This window comes from Cucurbita pepo, chromosome LG05, assembly GCF_002806865.2.
Source record: "Cucurbita pepo subsp. pepo cultivar mu-cu-16 chromosome LG05, ASM280686v2, whole genome shotgun sequence".
NCBI classification, from domain to species: Eukaryota; Viridiplantae; Streptophyta; class Magnoliopsida; order Cucurbitales; family Cucurbitaceae; genus Cucurbita; species Cucurbita pepo.
Window position 1 is genome coordinate 2,966,906 of NC_036642.1, and position 19,844 is coordinate 2,986,749.

Here is a 19,844-nt window from a genome sequence, read left to right on the forward strand (position 1 = left end):
TTTGTTGACTTAATGAGGTTTTTTAAAGATTAAAGCTACATTTCTGTTTTTAAATTTTCACGTTTGTTGAACCTTAGCATAGAACAGAAATGATATTAACTAAAAGTATATTTTAAGCTTTCTATTTTTTCTCTTTAATAATTTATTGGGATGAGTTGCATAATGAGTATAAAATTATGCAACATAGATCTAATATTTGCGTGTTAGATTCTTTTATCTCTAGTAATATATATTTGGTAGTGAGAATAAGTTTCTTAAAGGTTTGTGTTTATTTATTTACTATTAGAAATTTAGTTATACTTTTAGTTTCATCAAATTTCAGATCAATGTTATTATCTTTTGTTTTTACCAATTTTAGAAGTCTTTGTTTAGAAAAAAAATTGTTAAAGAAAGACAACTATGCGTGATTAATGAATTAAAGAACATATATCATGTATTAAATTGGTGAGGCATTAAGGAAAATGAGACGAAAGTTATTATTATTATATTTTTTTAGGTTTTGGGAGATTCATTCAATGGTAGATCTTAGTTTATTAATAGAGCTTAATTTTATGCAATGATAAATTGTGAATTTTGATAAAGTTTTAGCTTCTTTTTTTTATTTATTAAATTAATATATGAATTTAGTAACAATTAACAAAAAATGAAATATTGGTTTAAATGGAATTCAAATTGAAAAATATGAAAGCTTATGAGTTAGATTTATACTACCTACCAAATTCAGGTTTCCACTAATTTTTTTAAAAAGTTGACTAATTGTATTTAGTTAAATTAAATTCTATGGGGTAATTTGATACTTCATACCAATTCCTTTATATATATATATATATATATATATTTTTTTTTTATAAGTTGACTGATTGTATAAAACCAAATTAAATTCTATTGATGGAATGAAAAAAATTATTGATGATATTTTATTTAATAACTTACCTGATGTTGAATTTAAAATTAAATAATTTAAATTCGACGGTGTATAGACTTTCAAAAAATTTATTCATAGTTTTAAATTTCAAATTTGTTTGAAAACAAATTTTATATCTCTAAAATGAAGACATAAAATAGCCATACATGTCAATTATGTTATTATGAATTCAAAATTTTCATTTTAACTAATTGTCACGTCATATTCCCGGAAAAATTAATGAATTAATTATTTTTAAACAATTTTAAAGATTGAAGGTGAAAGTGAGCTTTTAAAGTAAATTATAAAATTTAGAGACTTATTGAGCACGGTTTTGTAAATTCATAATTATCTTGAATATATTAACTATTTCCTTATTTTCCGATCGCAGAAGGGACAAAAGAAACTTCTGTTCTTTTTTCAACAATTTCTGATCTCTAGTGAACCTCTCAATAGAATTCAAACCCATATGAAGGTCGGATTCCCGAGGAATTTTTCGATTTCTTCCGGAAGCGGATGATTATTCATCTTCTTCTCACGTTCCGCGAATAGTCGGGACATTGAGGAATATCCAGAAAATCATTTAGAGAATTGGTCTGATTCTATCTCTGTTCATTCCGTTTGAAGAAAGGAAGGATCCCAAAGAATTGTGGATACAAACCTAAAGAAAGCTAAAACTTATAATCTAATTTTTTTAAAATGAAGTTAGATCAGGCCATTACTTTTTTTTTTTTCATGAATTTAAGATGTTGACCCAACAAGAGCTGAAAATTAGTAACATGAATTGATTTGCAGGTGATTGGACCTGGTGTTTACTAATTAATTGTGAGGTAGTTATTCAGTCATGCTCTCCTATTTTGCATACTTTTCCCTATTCTATAATAAAAATTAGCCAAAGAATATTTTCCCATCTCAAATTCTATTTCACGGGTATCATATGAGTTCAAATAATAAAATAAATTGGGGTCAAACTATTAAAATATAACCCAACTCTCAATATTATGATTAATACACTGTTCCTAGACTAAAAGCATTCCTATCTACAGATTCCAAAATTCATATAAATCAACAATAAACAAGTTTTTTTTTTTTTTTTTTTTTCAGTTAAATGTTCAAGGTTTGTTAAAATAATGATTATATATGAAAACAATCAATTTGAAATGAGTATGAAAACGTGAATTAAATTCCAAAGTTCTTCTCAAGCTAATAAATAAAAACAAAGTTCAATACCAACGTATGAAATAATGATTTTCTGTATAATTACCAGCTACGATACCTCAACTTGCTAATTTAAAAAACAAAAAAACAAAAAAGGACTAGTTCCATAGCTTCAACAAGGGAGCACGATGAGGCAAATGAACTGGATTGAGTCTTGACCATCTTTTGTCCCTCAGTTATGCCCTCCAACTAACAAGAAATAATTGTAATTGGTGAAGGCAAAACCAAGTCGCCGTGGTTCAACATGAGCCAAATTGAAAAAAGAAAAAGAAAAAAAGAAATCTTTTCTTTACTCTACAATCCTCTGTATAGAAGTCGAGCACTTCGTTTATCGTACGATGATTGTACAAAGTAGAAGATGAGAAAGCAAACGAAATTGGTATCTTCAAAATGAATGACTCAAACCTTTTGATGGGTTCCCTTTCTCATGATGTTGATAGCTTCTTTAACGTTTTGAAATGTCACCAAAAACCTCAGTGTAGCAAATGGGGCAAGCCTGGAACAGAGAGATTATGTAACGAATTGGCTAAAATTATTGAATTGTGGTTACTTTCTCTTATTGCTTTTAAAATTCAAGTTTTGAAAACAAAACTGAAAAACAATATTTAAAAACTTGTTTTTTTTTAAAAAAAAAAATTTGCTAGTTCAAACGTTTCTTCAATGAAAACTATAGTAAAGAAGTTGTAAGATAACAAGCATAATTCTAAAAGAATAAAAGGGATATCATACAAAGCCTAAAATTATCCCCAAAAAAGCAAGGATAAAAGATATCAGAACATCTCACCTTGTTGATACTAAGCCACTTGCTCCCGCAACTGGTATGGTATTTGTGTTTGCACGGCAGAGTGATCCTTTGATCTCCATATTTGTAATTCATTTGGCATATTACACACCTATGTACAAATCAAGACTGATGTAGTCAGATGTATCTTGTTAACAAATATTTTCAAATGCAAGATACATACTTTGGGTGAGATCGATTATGACTCGAGTTTTTTGGGTGAAAAAGGTTCAAAAGCTTTTTGGGAGTATTCTCTTAGCTTTTTTAGAAAAACTTGTACACCCCTTGGATCGAATGATCATTGTATTCTTCGTTATCAAATAAATGGTGCTGATGTGAATAGCAGACGTAGGCTACTCAGCCAAACCACTCTGAAGAAAGTTCATATGACATAATTATAGATGAACCTTAGCATTAATAATGAGCATGAAAATATTAGAATTCATGGACATCATTATTAAGCAATATATATAAGGGTATTGGTAAGTATTACTACATATGGAGGCTTTCTTCTTCATGGGTGCATATCACTATAGATCTATGTAACAGCCCACAGCTTCCTAGGACAATGGTACATGCAATCTTAATTTTTATAACGTCCTTAACGGGCATAAATATCAAACATCTTATAGAAAACTCAATTGACTCAGTAAGATCACATGTAATTACCAATTTTAGACATCTTTTAATTTAGTTAGCTAATGGCTAAATAGGACATCGGTCAGGTTAGCAAATAGCTAATTGCTCATTCAACATATATCCAAAAGAACATGGAGAAACGCTTTACTAAAACAGTACGATAACATTTTTTTAGGAAATAAAAACAGTGAACTTTGTAGCATGCCCAAGGATAATAGTTAACCTAAACATTTAAAAGTGAATTGCAAGCATTGCAGAATTCAGATTCATCTTGGTAGATGGAACAATCCTCAAAATCAAAGGAAAAATAAGAAAAGTTTAAAAATTCATATGGGATAAGATAATCAATCAATCTAGTGTTACCTTTCAGTGCGTGATTTCTTCCTTGAGAAAAGCCAACACTTAAACTTTGATACTGGAAGCAATGCAATCAATTCTTGCGAAAGACCTCTACTTTGACTTCCTACTGTCTCGCCTAAATCTACTAATTCCTGAAAGTAAGTTGCTTTAAACTGTCACTTTATTGAAGAGATCTACATAATTCAGGAGGCATACACTTGACTTCACAGATTACAGTTATCCAGACAGATTTTGCGTTTATTCAGCATATCCCCTTGATGATTCCAAAATGTATAAATTGGATCTACAGCTGGTTCCTTGAGCTCCAATCTAATAAACTTTAAATTCTTAAAAGCAGCGTTAACAAGCAAATCCCTCCAAAGCAGCAAGCTTCTCTTTTCTAAAACACAAGGCCCTCTCCAAGGAAGCAAGTTCAAGGATAAAAAAAAAAAGCTAGAAGTGTATCCGTGACCACCGTGCAGAATAAACAACTAAATCAATCTGAGTTACCATTTCTTGCATTTCTACCTTAGGATGAAAGCATCTAAAACAAAGCCTATTCATATATAATAAATGGGCTACAAGTTTTTCCATTTTCTTGTACATCAGCAAGGACTTCTTAGCAACCATAGTAAGTTAATAACAGTTCAATTAGCAATATTTATATAATAAATAGGCAGTGAAGAACGCTTAAACACGCAAATTTACAGGAGAAGAATATTTGAGTGGGGATAAGCAAAAATAACAAGGAAAGAAAACTATCTGCCGCACTAACCTCATAGGTCATGTTATCAGGATCAATAATATCTTGCCAAATAGTCTGCATATTTCAAAAATGGAACTGATTAGGGAATGCATTTATTTAGAAGTCAGTTCCAGGTCTATTAGGCCTTGAATAAAAAGCTGGAACAAAAAGTAGTAAGGAAATCTGAGCCACCAACTAGATTGTAGGCATTGGGTTAGAAATGAATTTCTACTCTATTCTCTACCTCGACTTTCTTTCAGTAATTTCAGATGAACCAATCTTACGTCTTAGAAGAATAATTTTATTTTATGCAACAACACAAGCATGTGCGTGATTGCAATCATGCATACCCACAAAATACAAGGTCACAAGCTAAAAGTGAGATAATTCATCAACAACCTTACAATAAAACTAAATCTGTAAACTTAATGGCATAACAACTTTATGAATCAAAAGCTGCAGACCTGATACTCGTGATAATTTGAATGCCTCCGAGGGCCTGAAAAAGCAACGGAAGATACTTGAATTGGGAACTATTAATTAAAATTCCATAATAATTTTAATTGCATCTTAAAGAGGTCAAGAGGCAAACAACCAAGAATGTTAAAAAAATGACAAAGAATAGCTTTTTTTATTTTATTTTATTTTTTATTAACTCACGCAAACAGAGAAAAAATAATAGACAAAAAATCAAAATAGAGTCATTAACCACAATCTTTGCAGCATGTAATTTTATAGAACATTTACATTCAATATCTGAATTGATGTTCAATTATTTTAACTTGGAAACTTCAAATTAACAAACAAATATGCTAGAGTATCATTTGAAAATTTGAAACAAATTAGATCTCAATTCTTACATTCCATGCTATTGCTGGCCATATCAGGATTCACATTTTCTTCCCGCGCTCTATTTCCTAAACTCTGTTCATCTGGGACTGTCGAGAATTCCTGCTGCATCCTATGTTCATCAATAGCGGACTCATGACCTTGTACCTCAAATGATTGAGTATCAAAGCAAGAAGCGCTCCAAGAATCAGCATGCTCAAACTTGTAATAACTTGAATTAGTTGCTGGACAAACAGTCTCCTGAATGAATGAATGAAAATATTATAATCCCATGTTAGGGAATTCATTGCATACATTTGGAATTATAAAAATTAGACATATTAAAGCAAGATGCATCAGTAATTAGAAGATGAAATGTAGATTGGTTTCCTTTTCTTCTTGATTGGTAAATTGTCAACAAATATTAAGAGGAGGGAAGCAATTTGAAAGAGATAGAGAGAGTATCCAAAAAGAACAACCAACAATGCAAAGAAACAGTAGAGAGTGGGCACGATCTCATCATGGCAACAAGTAACGTCAAATAACTTATTTTCAGTATAGTGCTACAGAATGGCAGGCACAGACAAAACAGCATCTAAATGAGTTCATTCAATCTAGTTCACAGACAAGAGATCCAAGGAAGCCATCCAAAATCAAAGAGATGTTTAGTACCTGAGAATGTGAGGGACCAGAAAAAATGAAATTCACATGATCATATGTGAGACCTTCAAAGTACTCCATAAAAGAAGCCGTGCTGTACGGATAACCATTAGTCATGCAGTGAACCTCGATGTTTGAGTTCCAGCTCATTTTAGATAGCTCTGTTTCAACAGGAATATTCTTCAGGCACAAGTAATATTGCATCGAAGGGAAAATATATCGGCAGTAACAAACCTAATCTTCCTGAAAGCTCTGCAAACACATTCTTGACAAAACTTCATGCAATAAATTTATTCCTAATCCTCAGTAAAGTACCCGTCCTTGAGCCACACCTGCAAATAAGAAAATTAGAAATAAAATGAAGACAACGAGAAAACTAAAGCAATTGCAATTGTAATTCTAGATCACAAGCGAAATAAAGTAGTGCATGCACTTCACCATTTGGTTAAGCTGTTAGAAAGCTCCAGGAGATAAATTTTATTTTCATTTACGGGTGCCAATCTATGAGAAACTATTTCTAAAGCTGATCGGAAACACAAAAAGAGTCATATCTTCCAGAATCATATTGTCATCTAAAATCGACATTTGATAGATGGCACCATTTGGTCAAGCTATCAGAAAGCTCCAGGAGAAAGAGAAAATCTAATGTGCTACAAGTCCTCGACCTCGAGTAGAGATACGCAGAAATTAAACAGTTGGCTCCTATTCGAGATTTAATCCATAAATTTAATCTCCGGCAATAAACAGTACAAAAAAAAAAAAAAAAAAAAAAAAAAAAAAAAAAAAAAAAAAAAAAAAAAAAAAAAAAAAAAAAAAANTTCCATTGTAGTAAGTAGTGTTCTGATTCAAACCTCCGTCCTCTCATTTCTCACTCGCAAGGCGGAGATTACACAGTTTCGGCGAGGAGGAGTGAGAGCAGATCAGTAATCAAACACAATTAAAAAAAGAGATGAAAGAAATCGATATAGAATGCATTGCAAGTGTCAGAGAACAATGAAGGAAAGAAAGAAAGAAAGAAAGAAACCAACAATGGCGGATTCTGCGCAGCGGTTGAGCAGTGCTACTTTCCTCTTCGTGCTTCTGATTTCTGTGCAGAATGTGGTAGTGAAAATGGAAAGCGATGAGAAATAAGATGGGCTCCCTATAACTGAAAACGCTCTCTCTCTAACACGCTGTCTGTCTTTGGAACCTTTAACCAAGGCATGTGCAATGACGTGGCTCAAAAGCCAACCTTCGAGTTGGTGCCTTTTTGATCAACTGCATTTGCACTTCACCACCCACTAATGTCTCTTTTACAATAATTACCATCTATCTTAATAGATAAGACATTAATTACTCTATAATTTTTCAGTAGTCGATAAAAAAAATTAATTATTATAATAAAAATCATCATAATTAGTTAAAACATTATAGGTTCGTATAAAAAATCTTATTTAAAACATTATTATAATAAAATCCGAACATAATTAGTCAATAAAGCATATGTTCCATCTGAAAGATGGATTGAAATCCGAACATAATTAGTCAATAAAGCATATGTTCCATCTGAAAGATGGATTGTTTGATCATCTACCCTACAAGGCTACCATCGTTGATCTATATATATAGAGATCTTGAAAGCAATTATTTCTCGTTTTTTTTTTTTTTGTCTGAATATTAATTTTTAAAATCATAGTTAGATCCCAAAAATTGAAAGAAAATAGTCTTCAATAATACCGAAAATTATTGAACAAAATGTTAAGGATGAAAAATAGAAATAAAATTGGGAAGTGTGTATTCTCATTGATATTGATATCCTTTGAATAGGATAGTAACTAATTAATATTGAGAATAAAATATAATATACTATAAATCAAATCATAAAAGAAAGAATATTAAGATATAATATATAAGATATATTATGTAAATATTATATCTCAACCCAGAACTCAGAACTCAGGAAGGAAATTAACATTTGGCAAGGAATTTGGTTGTTTTAACCACCAAAACCACTTCTACCAAGCCTAAAAAGAGAGTAGGTGTGGAGGCTGACAATGTCTTGAATCTTTGCGGCTGCTTACCAAAGTTTGCATCTTTCTTCTAGAAATCAACAGAGAAATGAAATGGGTGGCTTTAAATTCACCTCAAAGTTAAAGAAAACTCTTATATTAAGTTCAACTTAACAGCGTGTTTCTCAGTACGGTGTGTAATGGAGGTCAAAAGATTACACTTGAAAACTCATTATTTGGGAACTTTTTTAGATGATCATCTCAGTAAAACCGCAGCTGACACTGTCAGAAAAGAGAGTTCATCCATTGCCATGATTTTGTCGTTCAATCATTTTCTGAAGGGCGCCCCCTCCCGCTGATAGCTATTAAAGTCTGCGATCTGTCAAAGAAATGGCCAAAAGTGAGAAAATATGAGTGGGAGAGAAGAATGAGCAGAGAATGGAGCTAAGATGCATGGCGTGCAAGGAAAGAAACAATTAATCATATTCTCCATTCTTGTGGTCTGTCTGCAAAAGTTACAACAATGGACACCATGTTCAGCCAATTATTGCCTACCCAACTCTCTGCAGAATATAGAACATGTTTCAGAATAATAGTTTTTACTTTTAATTCAAGATTCAATGGCTGCCGATAAGAAGAAATGTACAATGTTCTTTATTCTCATGCTCAATGTTATGTCTTCAAATCTGATCTCATTCAGGATCAAACAAAGAAGGGTACTGAATTGTATTCTCAAGCTCAATGTTATGTCTCAGTACAAAATTGTAATCGTCCTATACAGAAGGTCGTTCAGGTGTACAGCCCTGAGTATTCTAAATATGTGGTGAACTAATATCAAACCAATAAAAAATCAAACGAATTGGTCCATCAAAACTTGGTGAATATATGCATAGAACACAAGAATTCAAAAGAACGAGGAAGTCACATATGGAGTTGGGCGTTCAATTCCATAAAAGTTGGAGGCTGAACATTCATGAGAATGGTTCGATGAGTTACAACCAAGGTATGAAAAGAAAAAGAACACTGCACAAAAGGAAGAAACAAACATGTCCTTCGGTAGAATGCAGGCAGAGTCGAAATTCTAAAGATGATGACAAAGATGTGCTCGAAGAACGAGGGAGGAAAAGAGAAGAAAAAGAAAAAGAATAACCAGCACACGTGTAGGCAGCCCCATATAATCCAAGGAAGATTTAATTCATCTCTAAACCTTGATGAATTGAGTTTACAGTTTTGCAGCACGCACAGGAAAAGGGGCATAATGTTCTCGAGCATTTTCTTTATCAAGTGAAGGATTATAGGGGATAATCAAGGTAGAAGAGCAAGAAACGTTCACTTTCTCCAATTTTAAAGCAAAAAACATGGAGAGCCAAAATGCAGAAAATCGACAAAACAACAAATTTTGTACTAAAACTTACCATTGATTACCTCCAAAACTGAGAATCTGAGATGATCCACGAATGGAGTAAGAGCTTCAACATTGTTCGTCAGAACAAGTAGTTCAACCAGACTGGCATGTTAACATAAATCCATAGAATCCCACAAATTCTAAGTCTATATCCTTCAGAAAGAGATGGGTTACTTCAAGAAGGAAAAAAACAGAAACGATTGGAAACTGAACCAATTAACATTAATCATTGAACTTTACAGCAGAAAGTTCCAAGGACCAAAAAGAAGAAAAGGCCCATCCTAAAATGAAATAAAAGTATAAACATGCTTACAAGGTTAGCATGATAACAAGCATTTGGCTTAAAAGGATTTGTTCGCATCATAAAAATCCCGTGCAACACAATGCTGAAACATGGATGGCTTTTTCAGTTTTTCGTGTGCTTTCAATGGATACCCAAATCAAATTGATCTCACCCTTGAATTCTATCAATGCCAAGGGTTGGCCCGAAGGATGAATCAGACCTTTTAAATTCCAGTTCCATTTCCTTCTGCTTCAGTTGCAGTACTCTCCGCTCATTATCTATTTTCATCCTCTCATTTTCAAGCCTCATTCTCTCCAAATCCCTACTCTTCTTACTGCAATATCTTAACCATTTGAAACGTTGTTTCTCAAGTTCAAAAGATTGAGCCTGGAAACTTACACATTGCTCCTGAAGTTGTAGCATCTGTTTTTTAATCCAATCTCTGCGCTCCCATTGGGGCTTTGTTGGATCCGAAAGAAAAACATCAATTTGACCTTCAAATTCATTTTGTGCAGAAGTAATTGACCAAAGAGGACCATCATCTGCACTCGCTTTATCCCTGCCACGAGATTCAGCCGGCCATAATCTATTTTCTTCGGGATAATGATCATCCTCATTATCTGATTCATCACTGTCACTATCACTGTCATCAGCCTCTTCTGACTCATTATTTCCTTTCGAGAAATTAACAACAGGCAAAATCTTACCTTGGAAATCAACATCCTGGCAACCAGGAATTGTTTGTCCATTATGGTAAGCACACATTTCCTTATAAAATAAGTGTTTTGAGCTTAATATTTTTCTTACATCATCCTTGACTTTACTTGAGAGGTGAGGCATTGAATCCATGAGTGCAGGGTTCTCCACAACTCTACAACTGGTTCCCCTGCCAAGAATATCGTTCAATCTCTTGTATCTTTTGTTTAAGTCGTTAAATTTGTCCTCACACTGCTGGGGAGAAACATGACACCCCTTACTTATCATAATCTTCGACACCATTTTCCATTTTCCCTTCTTTTGTAGAATACCAGATTTTCTCTTCGAGCCCATTCCAGCCTCACCGTCATCACCCACACAAGCAACCACTGCAATGAGAAGCCTCACAATGTCATCTGTCCACTTCATTCTCTGCCATGGAGAGCCCTTTTTGCCCTTCAAAAAATCAGTGCACTCGCCATCCTCAGTAAAACTAGGCTCATCTTCTTCACTCGTGTTACTGTTGTTTGTGACGCCACCAGAGGCAATTGCTTTCCCTTTAGTGAAAGTCATCGATAGATCTTTGTGTCCCAATCTTTTTGTGTCCATAATCCCAACGGACTGGTGATCACTTTCCAAAGTATTCATCATCTTCAAGTGATGTCTGTGTGTCAATGAGGTATTGATCAACTGGGTCTGTTGATGCCTTCGAATTGGAGACTCCAGATCTAATAACCCCCCATTTCCAGACAGAAATCCGCCTCCCAGACCAGAACTATCCATTTTCGAGCCTCTAAAGCGTAGAAACCCTCAATTTTGTTGTAGCAGATAAAGGAAAACTGAGATTCGACTCGCAGGTACGAATAGGAACGCTACTACATTAAGCTTGATCAAATCCAAATCCTTCTCAGTAAGTTACAAATTAAGCAACAAAGACTAGCACTGATCCAGTATAAACGAAAAGCCAATTTCCATATTCTTTCATTGTACTCCACTTTCTTAATCCACAAATAAAGTGCATCTCGAGAATCTCGGAAAATCCCATGGCGGATTACACTAAAAACTAAACCAAATAAAAAAACCTAGATAGACAGCCTTTGCATAGGATATATGAAAAAGATCCTTACAACCAGGTCAACTATTCGGAATTGCTGGAAGAAACAAAATTTGCAGCTTGAACAAGGTAATGAAACAAAAGAATTGAAGAAAATCAACTCCTCCACGACCTACCTCTCGATGACCTAAACGAAGAATGCTCCAGGAGAAAAATTCGCTTTTGTTCTTTAGATTCAAACGTGAGAACGACGAAGACGTATGCTAGGAAGGTAAACTCCGGGCCACGCGACTTACGGAACGCCCTTTTTCGGCCTCCTTTTATTTTTTTCTAAGTTCAAAATACATGTTTTTTTTTTTTTTTTTTTTTTTAACTATTTTAATATTGAATATTTTTTATTAAATATTTTTGTTCGATAATGAAAGTCTCACGTCTGATTTAGGGAATGATCATGAGTTTATAATCAAAGAATACTCTCTCTATTAATATGAGGGCTTTTGGGAAGCCCAAAACAATATACTTATGCTTAAAGTGGACAATATCATATCATTATGAAAAGTCGGGTTCGTCTAACCATTTTTAAAGCTTAGGCCTCTTAACTTCAAATTTTTTTTTTTTTTTTTTTTTTCCTTGTATTTTCAAACTCCAACTGGGCTATGATCGAAAAGGCTTCCTACAAAAGGCCCATTGGGGCATTTACACATCGTGGCCCAAACATATTGTCGGGTACGAGTCGGGTAAACGGTTCGTTTCGTGAACCGACTCGAGTCCAAAAACCGCAAAATCGTTTCGGACCAGCCAGGGCACTCACCAGTTCCAGTTCGATCATCCCGCGGGTTTTCTGCTGGGGTTTATGCCGCTCTTTCCCCTTTGTTCCAAAACCCTATACTCAATTCCTCAAATTCAAGTGATTGCTTCTCAAGTCTAGGCAAGGCAAGGATTTGGAGCTTCCATTTTGCAAGAATTCGAACCTCATTTCTCGATCATCCGATCAAGATGCCACCGAACGATGACATTGTCTTTACTTCGCGCGCTACGCTTAGAGTTCCACACCTTCCTCCGTCTAACTCACATTCTTCTTTCAGATTCTGTTTCAGAAATATGGCTTCGCAGTTCGATCAATCCTGTCACTCAATTTTTCAGTTCATTGATTCGGTTAAGAGAGGGTCGAAATTGACTAATTTCAACCACAGTATTCCCCATTTCTGGCCACCATCGCTTCCCTTTTGGGGTTCAAAGAAGATAACTCAGCGAGGAAATTCGGTTAGTCGATGGGCAAGCGGGAGTTGTGGGGCAATGTTTGTTGATAAATCTAGTTTAATTTGTTCGGCGTCATTGTCGCTAATTCAATCTGACGGATCGAATAAGGCTGAGTCTGGAACTCGTGCGGAGCATTCAGGCAGGCAACGGGGGATGGATGACAAAAGTACGGGGTTGGTTGGAAAATCATCTCTTCTTTGTTCAGCTTCATTGGCTTTGGCTCGGTCTGACGAGGCGAGTCAGCCTAGTGGTTCGGAGAGTAAGGAATCGCCTCAAAAGGGGTATTCAGCTGGTCGGCCGGATGAGGAGAGAGTGCTAATCAGTGAGGTTCTCGTGAGAAATAAGGACGGTGAGGAGCTAGAGAGGAAGGACCTCGAGATGGAGGTTTTGACCGCCTTGAAGGCGAGCAGACCCAATTCTGCGCTCACTGTGCGCGAGGTTCAAGAAGATGTGCACAGGATTATCAATAGTGGGTATTTCTACTCGTGCATACCCGTTGCAGTTGATACCAGAGATGGAATAAGATTAATATTTCAGGTATAAATGTCGTTCAGCTTTAACTTGTCTGTGCTTTTTATCACAATAGAATTTGAGGAAAGGATCCGGAAGGAGTGGAATATGACGATAATTTTCCTTGGCTTATTTGTTTCCATTGGGAAGGGTTTTATGTGTGAGAAACTAAGACTATTAGTCTTAATGCTGGTGGAAGACGTGGAGTGATTTGTGTTAAGTGAAAGGCGAGCTGGGATGAAATTTGAAACAACTTATAAGTTTTAATGTAAGATGTTATGAAATAGGTTGAACTTTGAGTTGATCATGTTTATGTTATGTCTTCTTATCAAAAAAACGAATTTTATTTTATATGTTTGATCTTATATACAACTCACTTGGGAGTTGTGAAAACAAATTATGCACATGTAAGTTTGAAAAAATAAGAAATGTCTAGGAACCCTCTTTTGAAGCTACAGCAGAGTGAGAGTTCACTTAAGTGATCGGTGAACTTTCCACTGCGGAAATTCATTGTTATGAACTAGTTCCTTCTTACATTTTTAAAGAGAGTATTTATTAATGTTATTTTGTAATGGCACAAGGTAGAACCAAATCAAGAGTTTCAGGGGCTGGTATGTGAAGGTGCTAATGTCCTTCCCGCAAAGTTTCTGGAGGAAGCTTTTCGCGATGGCTATGGTAGGATTTCTTACATTATTATTGTAGATTATAACAATCTATGAACCGATGTAAAATATGCTCATAGAAGACCACTATTTTGGATCTTTGGTGTCAAGCTGTGCAGGAAAAGTTGTCAATCTCAGGCATTTAGATGAAGTAATATCATCCATCAATAGCTGGTATGGTGAACGAGGCCTTTTTGGCAGGGTTAGTTCTTTATCTATGTTCTTTTACAATTTCATGTGTTAGTTTAAGTTGAAAGTTAGTTTGTTTATGCCTTGAAGGGATTTTACACATTGCAGGCTTTAGGCGTGATTGTTTCATGATCATTATTGTTCACATATGTTGCTGCTTTGACTATATAATACAGGTATCAGCTGTAGATATTCTATCTGGAGGCATTCTTAGTTTGCAAGTTTCTGAAGCTGAAGTAAATAACATTTCCATCCGATTTCTTGACAAAAAGACGTAAGAATTTGTCTTTTGCATAATCAAAATTGGCATGCTAATAACCATGATACGTTAATGCACACTGCAGCAGCACAACCTCCCATGTACATGCTAATGTGACCTGGTCTTTATATCTTTTCAAAGTTTGTATTTCGTAGTTTTTTGACTGGTCAATATATTCAGTGGGGAGCCAATTTCAGGAAACACAAGACCTGACACAATACTCCGGCAACTTACTACCAAGAAAGGACAGGTATTTGGTGCATGTGTGATGTGTCTAACTGTTAGTTATAGAATATGATCAATTTCTTCACCTCTTTGATTGGTGTAAACCATTACATGAGAGTCGTGGCTAGAAAGTAGTCAGGTTTTTTCTTATATAAAAAACAAAAAGTAGTCAGGTTTTTGTGGGGGAAGATTGAGAGTTCTCTTAGATTAGCGTTTTGGTTAGCATGGTGGGTCTCTTATCTGCCTTCTGTGTTCTTTTTTTTGGTATTTATAAAGACTCTTGTTTTTTACACACAAAGAAAATGGTGAAACGTGTGTCTGTGTATGCATGTTCTCTTTATAGCTTTCAGATGTATACTTTACATTAGCATAATGGTGTTTACATTAATGGATGATGCACTTGAGCTTGAATGTGATGGTTTCTCAATAATATGTAATCTTCCGTTTAAAGATATGTAACGTGGATACACTCTGATTGAAGCTTGTAGTAATATATTGCAGGTCTACAGTATGCTTCAAGGCAAAAGAGATGCAGAGACTGTCTTAACCATGGGGATCATGGAAGATGTCAGCATTATTCCCCAACCTGCTGCTGGTGACTAAAATCTTTTTCTCTTTTTACATGAACATTTGACATGTATTGTTTGTTTATTTCATAACTAAGGCTTTGGCGTTCCTGGCTGGTTGCCAACTTGTTCTTGGTTTTGGATTATTTTGGTCCAACTTAAACCTCTGATTTCATGGAAGTCTTGTGCATAAGATCCAGTGTCATAGGATGAAATTAATGTTGACATTGTTTGTTCTTGGGGAAATTTCATTTTTACTGAACTTGGATATTCAGTTGGGTCTAGGTTGTTTGAGGTGGCATCAGGTTTGAGGGTGAATACAGCGAAAATGGTTACTTGTGGAATTAATATCAACATAGAGGGAGTGGGTACCTGGGTATCAGTTTGGGTTGTTCCTCAAGTTGTTTAAACATTTCATATTTGGGCATGCTGTTGGAGGCAATCCAAATGGGGTGGAATTAGAAAAAAATGACAAAAAAATTGTTGAGGAAATTGGAGAATGGGAGAACTAAAATCTTCCAAACTCAAAGAGAGGATGCTTGACATTGGCCCGTTGGAGAGAGAGAGACAATCCAAGGATGTGGAGTCCAATAGTTGTTTCCATAACTCAGAAAACATTGAAATGTCAGATTCAAAGTTATCGTCATCGTAATCTGTTTTTTATTGCACGGAGCTGTATGTATTTTCATATTATATACATAGCTCTCTTAATCTTTCCTATATTTGGAATTGTTTAGATGCCGGAAAGGTTGACTTACTGATGAATGTTGTTGAGCGTCCAAGTGGAGGTTTCTCTGCAGGTGGTGGTCTATCATGCGGGTAAGAATCAGATGAATTATCTTTCATCTTTGCTGATGTTTCCTCTCAGTTGACTATATTCGGTGTTTTCTGTTATCTTTATTAAATGTTGACTTTTGCACTTTTCTAAATATAGGACCACTGGTGGTGCTGGCCCTTTAGCAGCCCTTATTGGAAGGTAAGTTCAAAGCTATATATCCTGTTTCGGAATCCCCAAATTAATACATGCATATAGTCTCTCTTCTCGAGAGAAATGGTCTTTATTTCTTTATTTATTAGATTATCTGCAACTACTCAGTTTTATTGGTTGCAGTAGGTTCCACAGACATGAAGTGCTGAGCCTTTAAGCTTAGTAACAATATTGTTCTTGTTGCAGCTTTGCATATTCCCACAGAAATCTTTTTGGGAGGAATCAGAAGCTCCATGTCTCCTTGGAGAGGGGTCAAGTTGATTTCACTTTTCGCATAAACTACACAGACCCGTGGATTGAAGGAGATGATAAGAGGACATCACGAACGATAATGGTTCAGGTAATCTTGGATATGGAGTGTATTTCAATTTATGATATTTTTCAGTGGAGAGAACCTAATAAAAAATTATTCGATTCTTCTCTTCAGAACTCAAGGACTCCAGGTACACTTGTCCATGGTGGTAGCAACCTGACCATTGGTCGGGTTACAGCTGGTTTGGAATTCAACCGCCCAATCAGGCCGAAGTGGAGTGGAACGGGAGGACTTTATTTCCAGGTATTTTAGGATAACTGGCTACATGCTTCTGTACATTTTGCATACTTGAGCTTAGCTGCTTTAAGAACAGAGATGCAGGAAAGTGCCCACCTCCCCCTCCCCCTCCCCCTCCCTTACAGCCCAATTCTAGTTGCTGCATAAATCTTCCTGCTTTTTTTAGCAACTACTTCCACACATTACTTTGCACAGCTAACTTCAGCTCTCTCTCCCACCTCTCACCATGTTTTTTTTTAGCGAAGAAGGATGATTCTTACGCCTGAAGCATGTGAATTGAACTGAAAAGTTTATGGTGAATTCCAGGTTGTTCATGATATGGATGAACATTAGTGAACTTCCTGAATGTGATTTTATAACATTATATTAACAAATAGAGCAAATTTATTATTTGGCTTACTATGCACATTACCCCAGGATAATCTTAGTTTCTGCATTAAGGGTGCCACTCTTCTGCAGTTCTTTTCCATAATATTTCTGGTTTTTCATTTTGATATTCAGCGTGCTGGTGCTCGAGATGAGCAAGGAAATCCTATCATTATGGATACCATCAAATGTCCTCTCACTGCAAGGTCTGTTCCTTTGCAATCTGCAATTAGGCATCGTCTTTTAAGAATTTGATGCCAGGTGCAATTTGATTGTGTTGAAAATTATCTCTTATTCTATACCTTATTATTTGTTAGTGGCAATGCTGACGACAATATGTTACTGGCTAAACTTGAGAGTGTTTACACTGGTTCTGGGGACCATGGGTCTTCAATGGTTAGTTTTCATCATCTCAACTTCAATATTCTCCAGCTACGATGATCCCTCATAACTTTATTCCATGCAGTTTGTTCTCAGCATGGAACAGGGGCTTCCCTTTTTGCCTGAATGGCTATGTTTTAATAGAGTGAATGCTCGTGCCAGAACTGGCGTGGAAGTTGGTCCCTCTCAGTTCCTTTTGAGGTATGGTGTGGTTGCATAGTTGTAAAATGCAAGGATATCTATAAGTTGAAAGGTCGTATGGGAGGATGTCTTTGAACAGTCTTTGATTCCTTTTTTTCATTTTGGGTTGAAATGAATCGTGGGATTGATTTTACTTGGCTGATGTTTTTGGGTCCTCGTTTCTAGTTTATCTGGAGGTCATGTAGTTGGCAAATTCTGCCCACACGAAGCATTTGCCATTGGGGGAACAAACAGTGTAAGAGGATATGAAGAAGGTGCTGTAGGCTCTGGTCGATCTTATGCTGTTGGATGTGGAGAGATCTCTTTCCCCTTGGTATGGAAGAGAAATTCTACTTGGTTGCACTGTGTTTTATGCTTCATGTTTGTTTTGACCTCTCCGTTGTGTTCATTAAGGATTCGTTTGATGCTAGATCTGATACATGACAGTTGCATTGTTTTGTGTAGGATTTTGGCATGTGTTATGAAGCTCGTTGAGCAACTTAAATTACATAATGCTAAAACTGAATGGTGACTACAAATCATGGAAACTTCTAATCTAGTTCAGCCTCATGCTTTTTCAAAAGAGTGAAATTGGATGGATTTTAATTAGCAATTTACACGAACAAATTAGGATTTGAGGGGGGAGACTTGCAGTGGATGATTGACTTAACAGTCCAAGCTGGGGTTAATTATAGTTTCCTTTTTCAACTTGACCTTACGATCAAATTTATGCCTTCAGAAGTCTAGAAAACACTGCCGCTTGTAAGATAGTCGGAATATGGAGTCATGGTTTAGAAGAAATATAAATGATTGGGCAGAAAATGCAACCAGTCCTGCTATAGCCCTCCTAGATTGGTCTAGGGTTCAGTATTGAATTTTTTAGTTGTCATAGCATCAAGAAGTCATTCTTTACCAAACATTGGATTGAAGAGGCATAAAGTCATTGACGTGAGAATGGTAGAAAGGGTAAACGAGCTATGAAAGAAAGATTGAAAGTTAAGTCTATTTCTTGATATTCCTGCTGATCAAATACTTGGAATTTTCTTGCAATCTCTTGTCCTGAATTATGTTTATGATTTTCGTCTTTTGTATACCTTGTGGTGACTGGATAATTTTTTTGATCCTTTTATTTACCCTCGTTTATTTTTCTTATTTGTAGTTTGCCCCAGTAGAAGGAGTTCTTTTTGCTGACTATGGAACTGATCTTGGATCGGGCTCGACGGTTCCAGGTCAGTCTGCCCTGTGTTGGACCTTTCCTGTACTCTATTTATTCTCTCTTGGTAAAAAAAATAACTAGCATGTGGTATCACTGAAAGTGATTACCTTGACAAGAATTCGTGTACAGCACCAAATATGCATACGGGTATTCATATTGTCTTCCTAGAAAAGATAACTATCTATGTTATTGTGGCTATTCTTGTATCAAGTTAAAAGTGAGTTGTACGTGTTCTTAACATCTTTTCCGGGGTCGATGATATCTATGGTTTCAAACCAAGTGTACTATGATGCTCTGGGGCAATACCATCATTCACATTGGATTGAATATTTAGCATTCCAAACTCATGTTCTTGATGTGCAGGCTTAGTAGTTAAACTGGTGTTGTTGAACCAATGTATGTTGTTTCATTTCATTGATGCTATCCACGGCTTATTCTCTTGACGACAGTAGAATGTCTCTGCCGTAGTTTGAATTAACAGCTTATGTTTTTCTTGATCAGGTGATCCTGCTGGGGCTAGGATGAAACCTGGAAGTGGATATGGGTATGGGTTTGGCATTCGACTAGACTCCCCTTTGGGGCCTCTTCGTCTAGAATATGCATTCAACGACAAAGGTGCAAAAAGGTTCCATTTTGGCGTTGGCCACCGGAATTAACTCCCTCTTTTCCTACTCCTCTTAGGTGTAGGATTGTTTTTTGTAATGTTTTCTTTTTTGGGGTGGGGGGTGGAGGTGGGGTTTGGATTTTGTTAGCAACTTTAATCGATTCATTTATGCACATTCTTCCCGGAAGTAAAATCTGTTTCATTATCCTCTTCATCTTACTTCGGCTACGATTATTTTAGTTTCTAGCTCGATTCTTTGTTCGTTTATCTTCTACTTTAATACCATTTTAATTTATTTTACCTAATTGATTTATATCCTAATTTTTTAATCGACCCAGAGTTTAAAAT

The 19,844-nt window shown here is 35.6% G+C and overlaps 3 protein-coding genes across 8 annotated transcripts; 1 reads left to right on the forward strand and 2 right to left on the reverse strand.

Moving 5' to 3' along the window:
* Nucleotides 1-2,141: 2,141 nt before the first annotated feature.
* LOC111794765 (E3 ubiquitin ligase BIG BROTHER-like) lies at nt 2,142-7,283 on the reverse strand. Of its 3 annotated transcripts, XM_023676903.1 has the most exons (10): nt 7,143-7,283; nt 6,349-6,446; nt 6,127-6,275; nt 5,487-5,715; nt 5,091-5,125; nt 4,657-4,701; nt 3,906-4,033; nt 2,907-3,015; nt 2,528-2,618; nt 2,142-2,311 (listed from the first exon to the last, which is right to left on the reverse strand). In XM_023676903.1, exons 3-9 carry the CDS (start codon nt 6,262-6,264, stop codon nt 2,568-2,570), a joined length of 735 nt encoding a protein of 244 aa, XP_023532671.1. In that variant the 5' UTR covers nt 6,265-6,275; nt 6,349-6,446; nt 7,143-7,283; the 3' UTR covers nt 2,142-2,311; nt 2,528-2,567. The 3 variants fall into 3 exon arrangements, with proteins under 3 accessions (XP_023532671.1, XP_023532670.1, XP_023532672.1); XM_023676902.1 differs by having other exon boundaries at nt 2,142-2,618; XM_023676904.1 differs by lacking the exon at nt 7,143-7,283 and adding an exon at nt 6,966-7,110 and having other exon boundaries at nt 2,142-2,618.
* A 960-nt stretch (nt 7,284-8,243) lies between these two features.
* Nucleotides 8,244-11,845, reverse strand: LOC111795758. 4 transcript variants are annotated; one of them, XM_023678327.1, is made up of 2 exons: nt 9,528-11,845; nt 8,244-8,481 (listed from the first exon to the last, which is right to left on the reverse strand). In XM_023678327.1, the coding sequence occupies exon 1, from the start codon at nt 11,267-11,269 to the stop codon at nt 9,959-9,961; it is 1,311 nt and encodes a 436-aa protein (XP_023534095.1). In that variant the 5' UTR covers nt 11,270-11,845; the 3' UTR covers nt 8,244-8,481; nt 9,528-9,958. The 4 variants fall into 4 exon arrangements, with proteins under 4 accessions (XP_023534095.1, XP_023534094.1, XP_023534093.1 ...); XM_023678326.1 differs by having other exon boundaries at nt 8,244-8,665; XM_023678325.1 differs by having other exon boundaries at nt 9,518-11,845.
* Nucleotides 11,846-12,331: 486 nt separating this feature from the next.
* On the forward strand, nt 12,332-19,710 carry LOC111794725 (outer envelope protein 80, chloroplastic). The gene is made up of 16 exons (XM_023676844.1): nt 12,332-13,337; nt 13,892-13,985; nt 14,092-14,174; nt 14,338-14,435; nt 14,601-14,670; nt 15,147-15,240; nt 15,949-16,030; nt 16,146-16,187; nt 16,386-16,539; nt 16,627-16,755; nt 17,251-17,321; nt 17,433-17,511; nt 17,582-17,697; nt 17,863-18,010; nt 18,836-18,905; nt 19,394-19,710. The coding sequence occupies exons 1-16, from the start codon at nt 12,537-12,539 to the stop codon at nt 19,546-19,548; spliced, it is 2,286 nt and encodes a 761-aa protein (XP_023532612.1). The 5' UTR covers nt 12,332-12,536; the 3' UTR covers nt 19,549-19,710.
* The last annotated feature ends 134 nt before the right edge of the window (nt 19,711-19,844 follow it).

Excerpts from the sequence above, each read along its gene's own strand:
- LOC111794765 (XM_023676903.1), bottom strand. The coding sequence starts at position 6,264 with ATGAGCTGGAACTCAAACATCGAGGTTCACTGCATGACTAATGGTTAT. Across the intron at positions 5,716-6,126 it reads CTGGTCCCTCACATTCTCAG|GAGACTGTTTGTCCAGCAAC; the intron begins GTACTAAACATC and ends TCATTCATTCAG. Across the intron at positions 2,619-2,906 it reads AGTGGCTTAGTATCAACAAG|GCTTGCCCCATTTGCTACAC; the intron begins GTGAGATGTTCT and ends TCTCTGTTCCAG.
- LOC111795758 (XM_023678327.1), bottom strand. The coding sequence starts at position 11,269 with ATGGATAGTTCTGGTCTGGGAGGCGGATTTCTGTCTGGAAATGGGGGG.
- LOC111794725 (XM_023676844.1), top strand. The coding sequence starts at position 12,537 with ATGCCACCGAACGATGACATTGTCTTTACTTCGCGCGCTACGCTTAGA. Across the intron at positions 17,512-17,581 it reads GGGACCATGGGTCTTCAATG|TTTGTTCTCAGCATGGAACA; the intron begins GTTAGTTTTCAT and ends TATTCCATGCAG. Across the intron at positions 18,011-18,835 it reads GAGAGATCTCTTTCCCCTTG|TTTGCCCCAGTAGAAGGAGT; the intron begins GTATGGAAGAGA and ends TCTTATTTGTAG.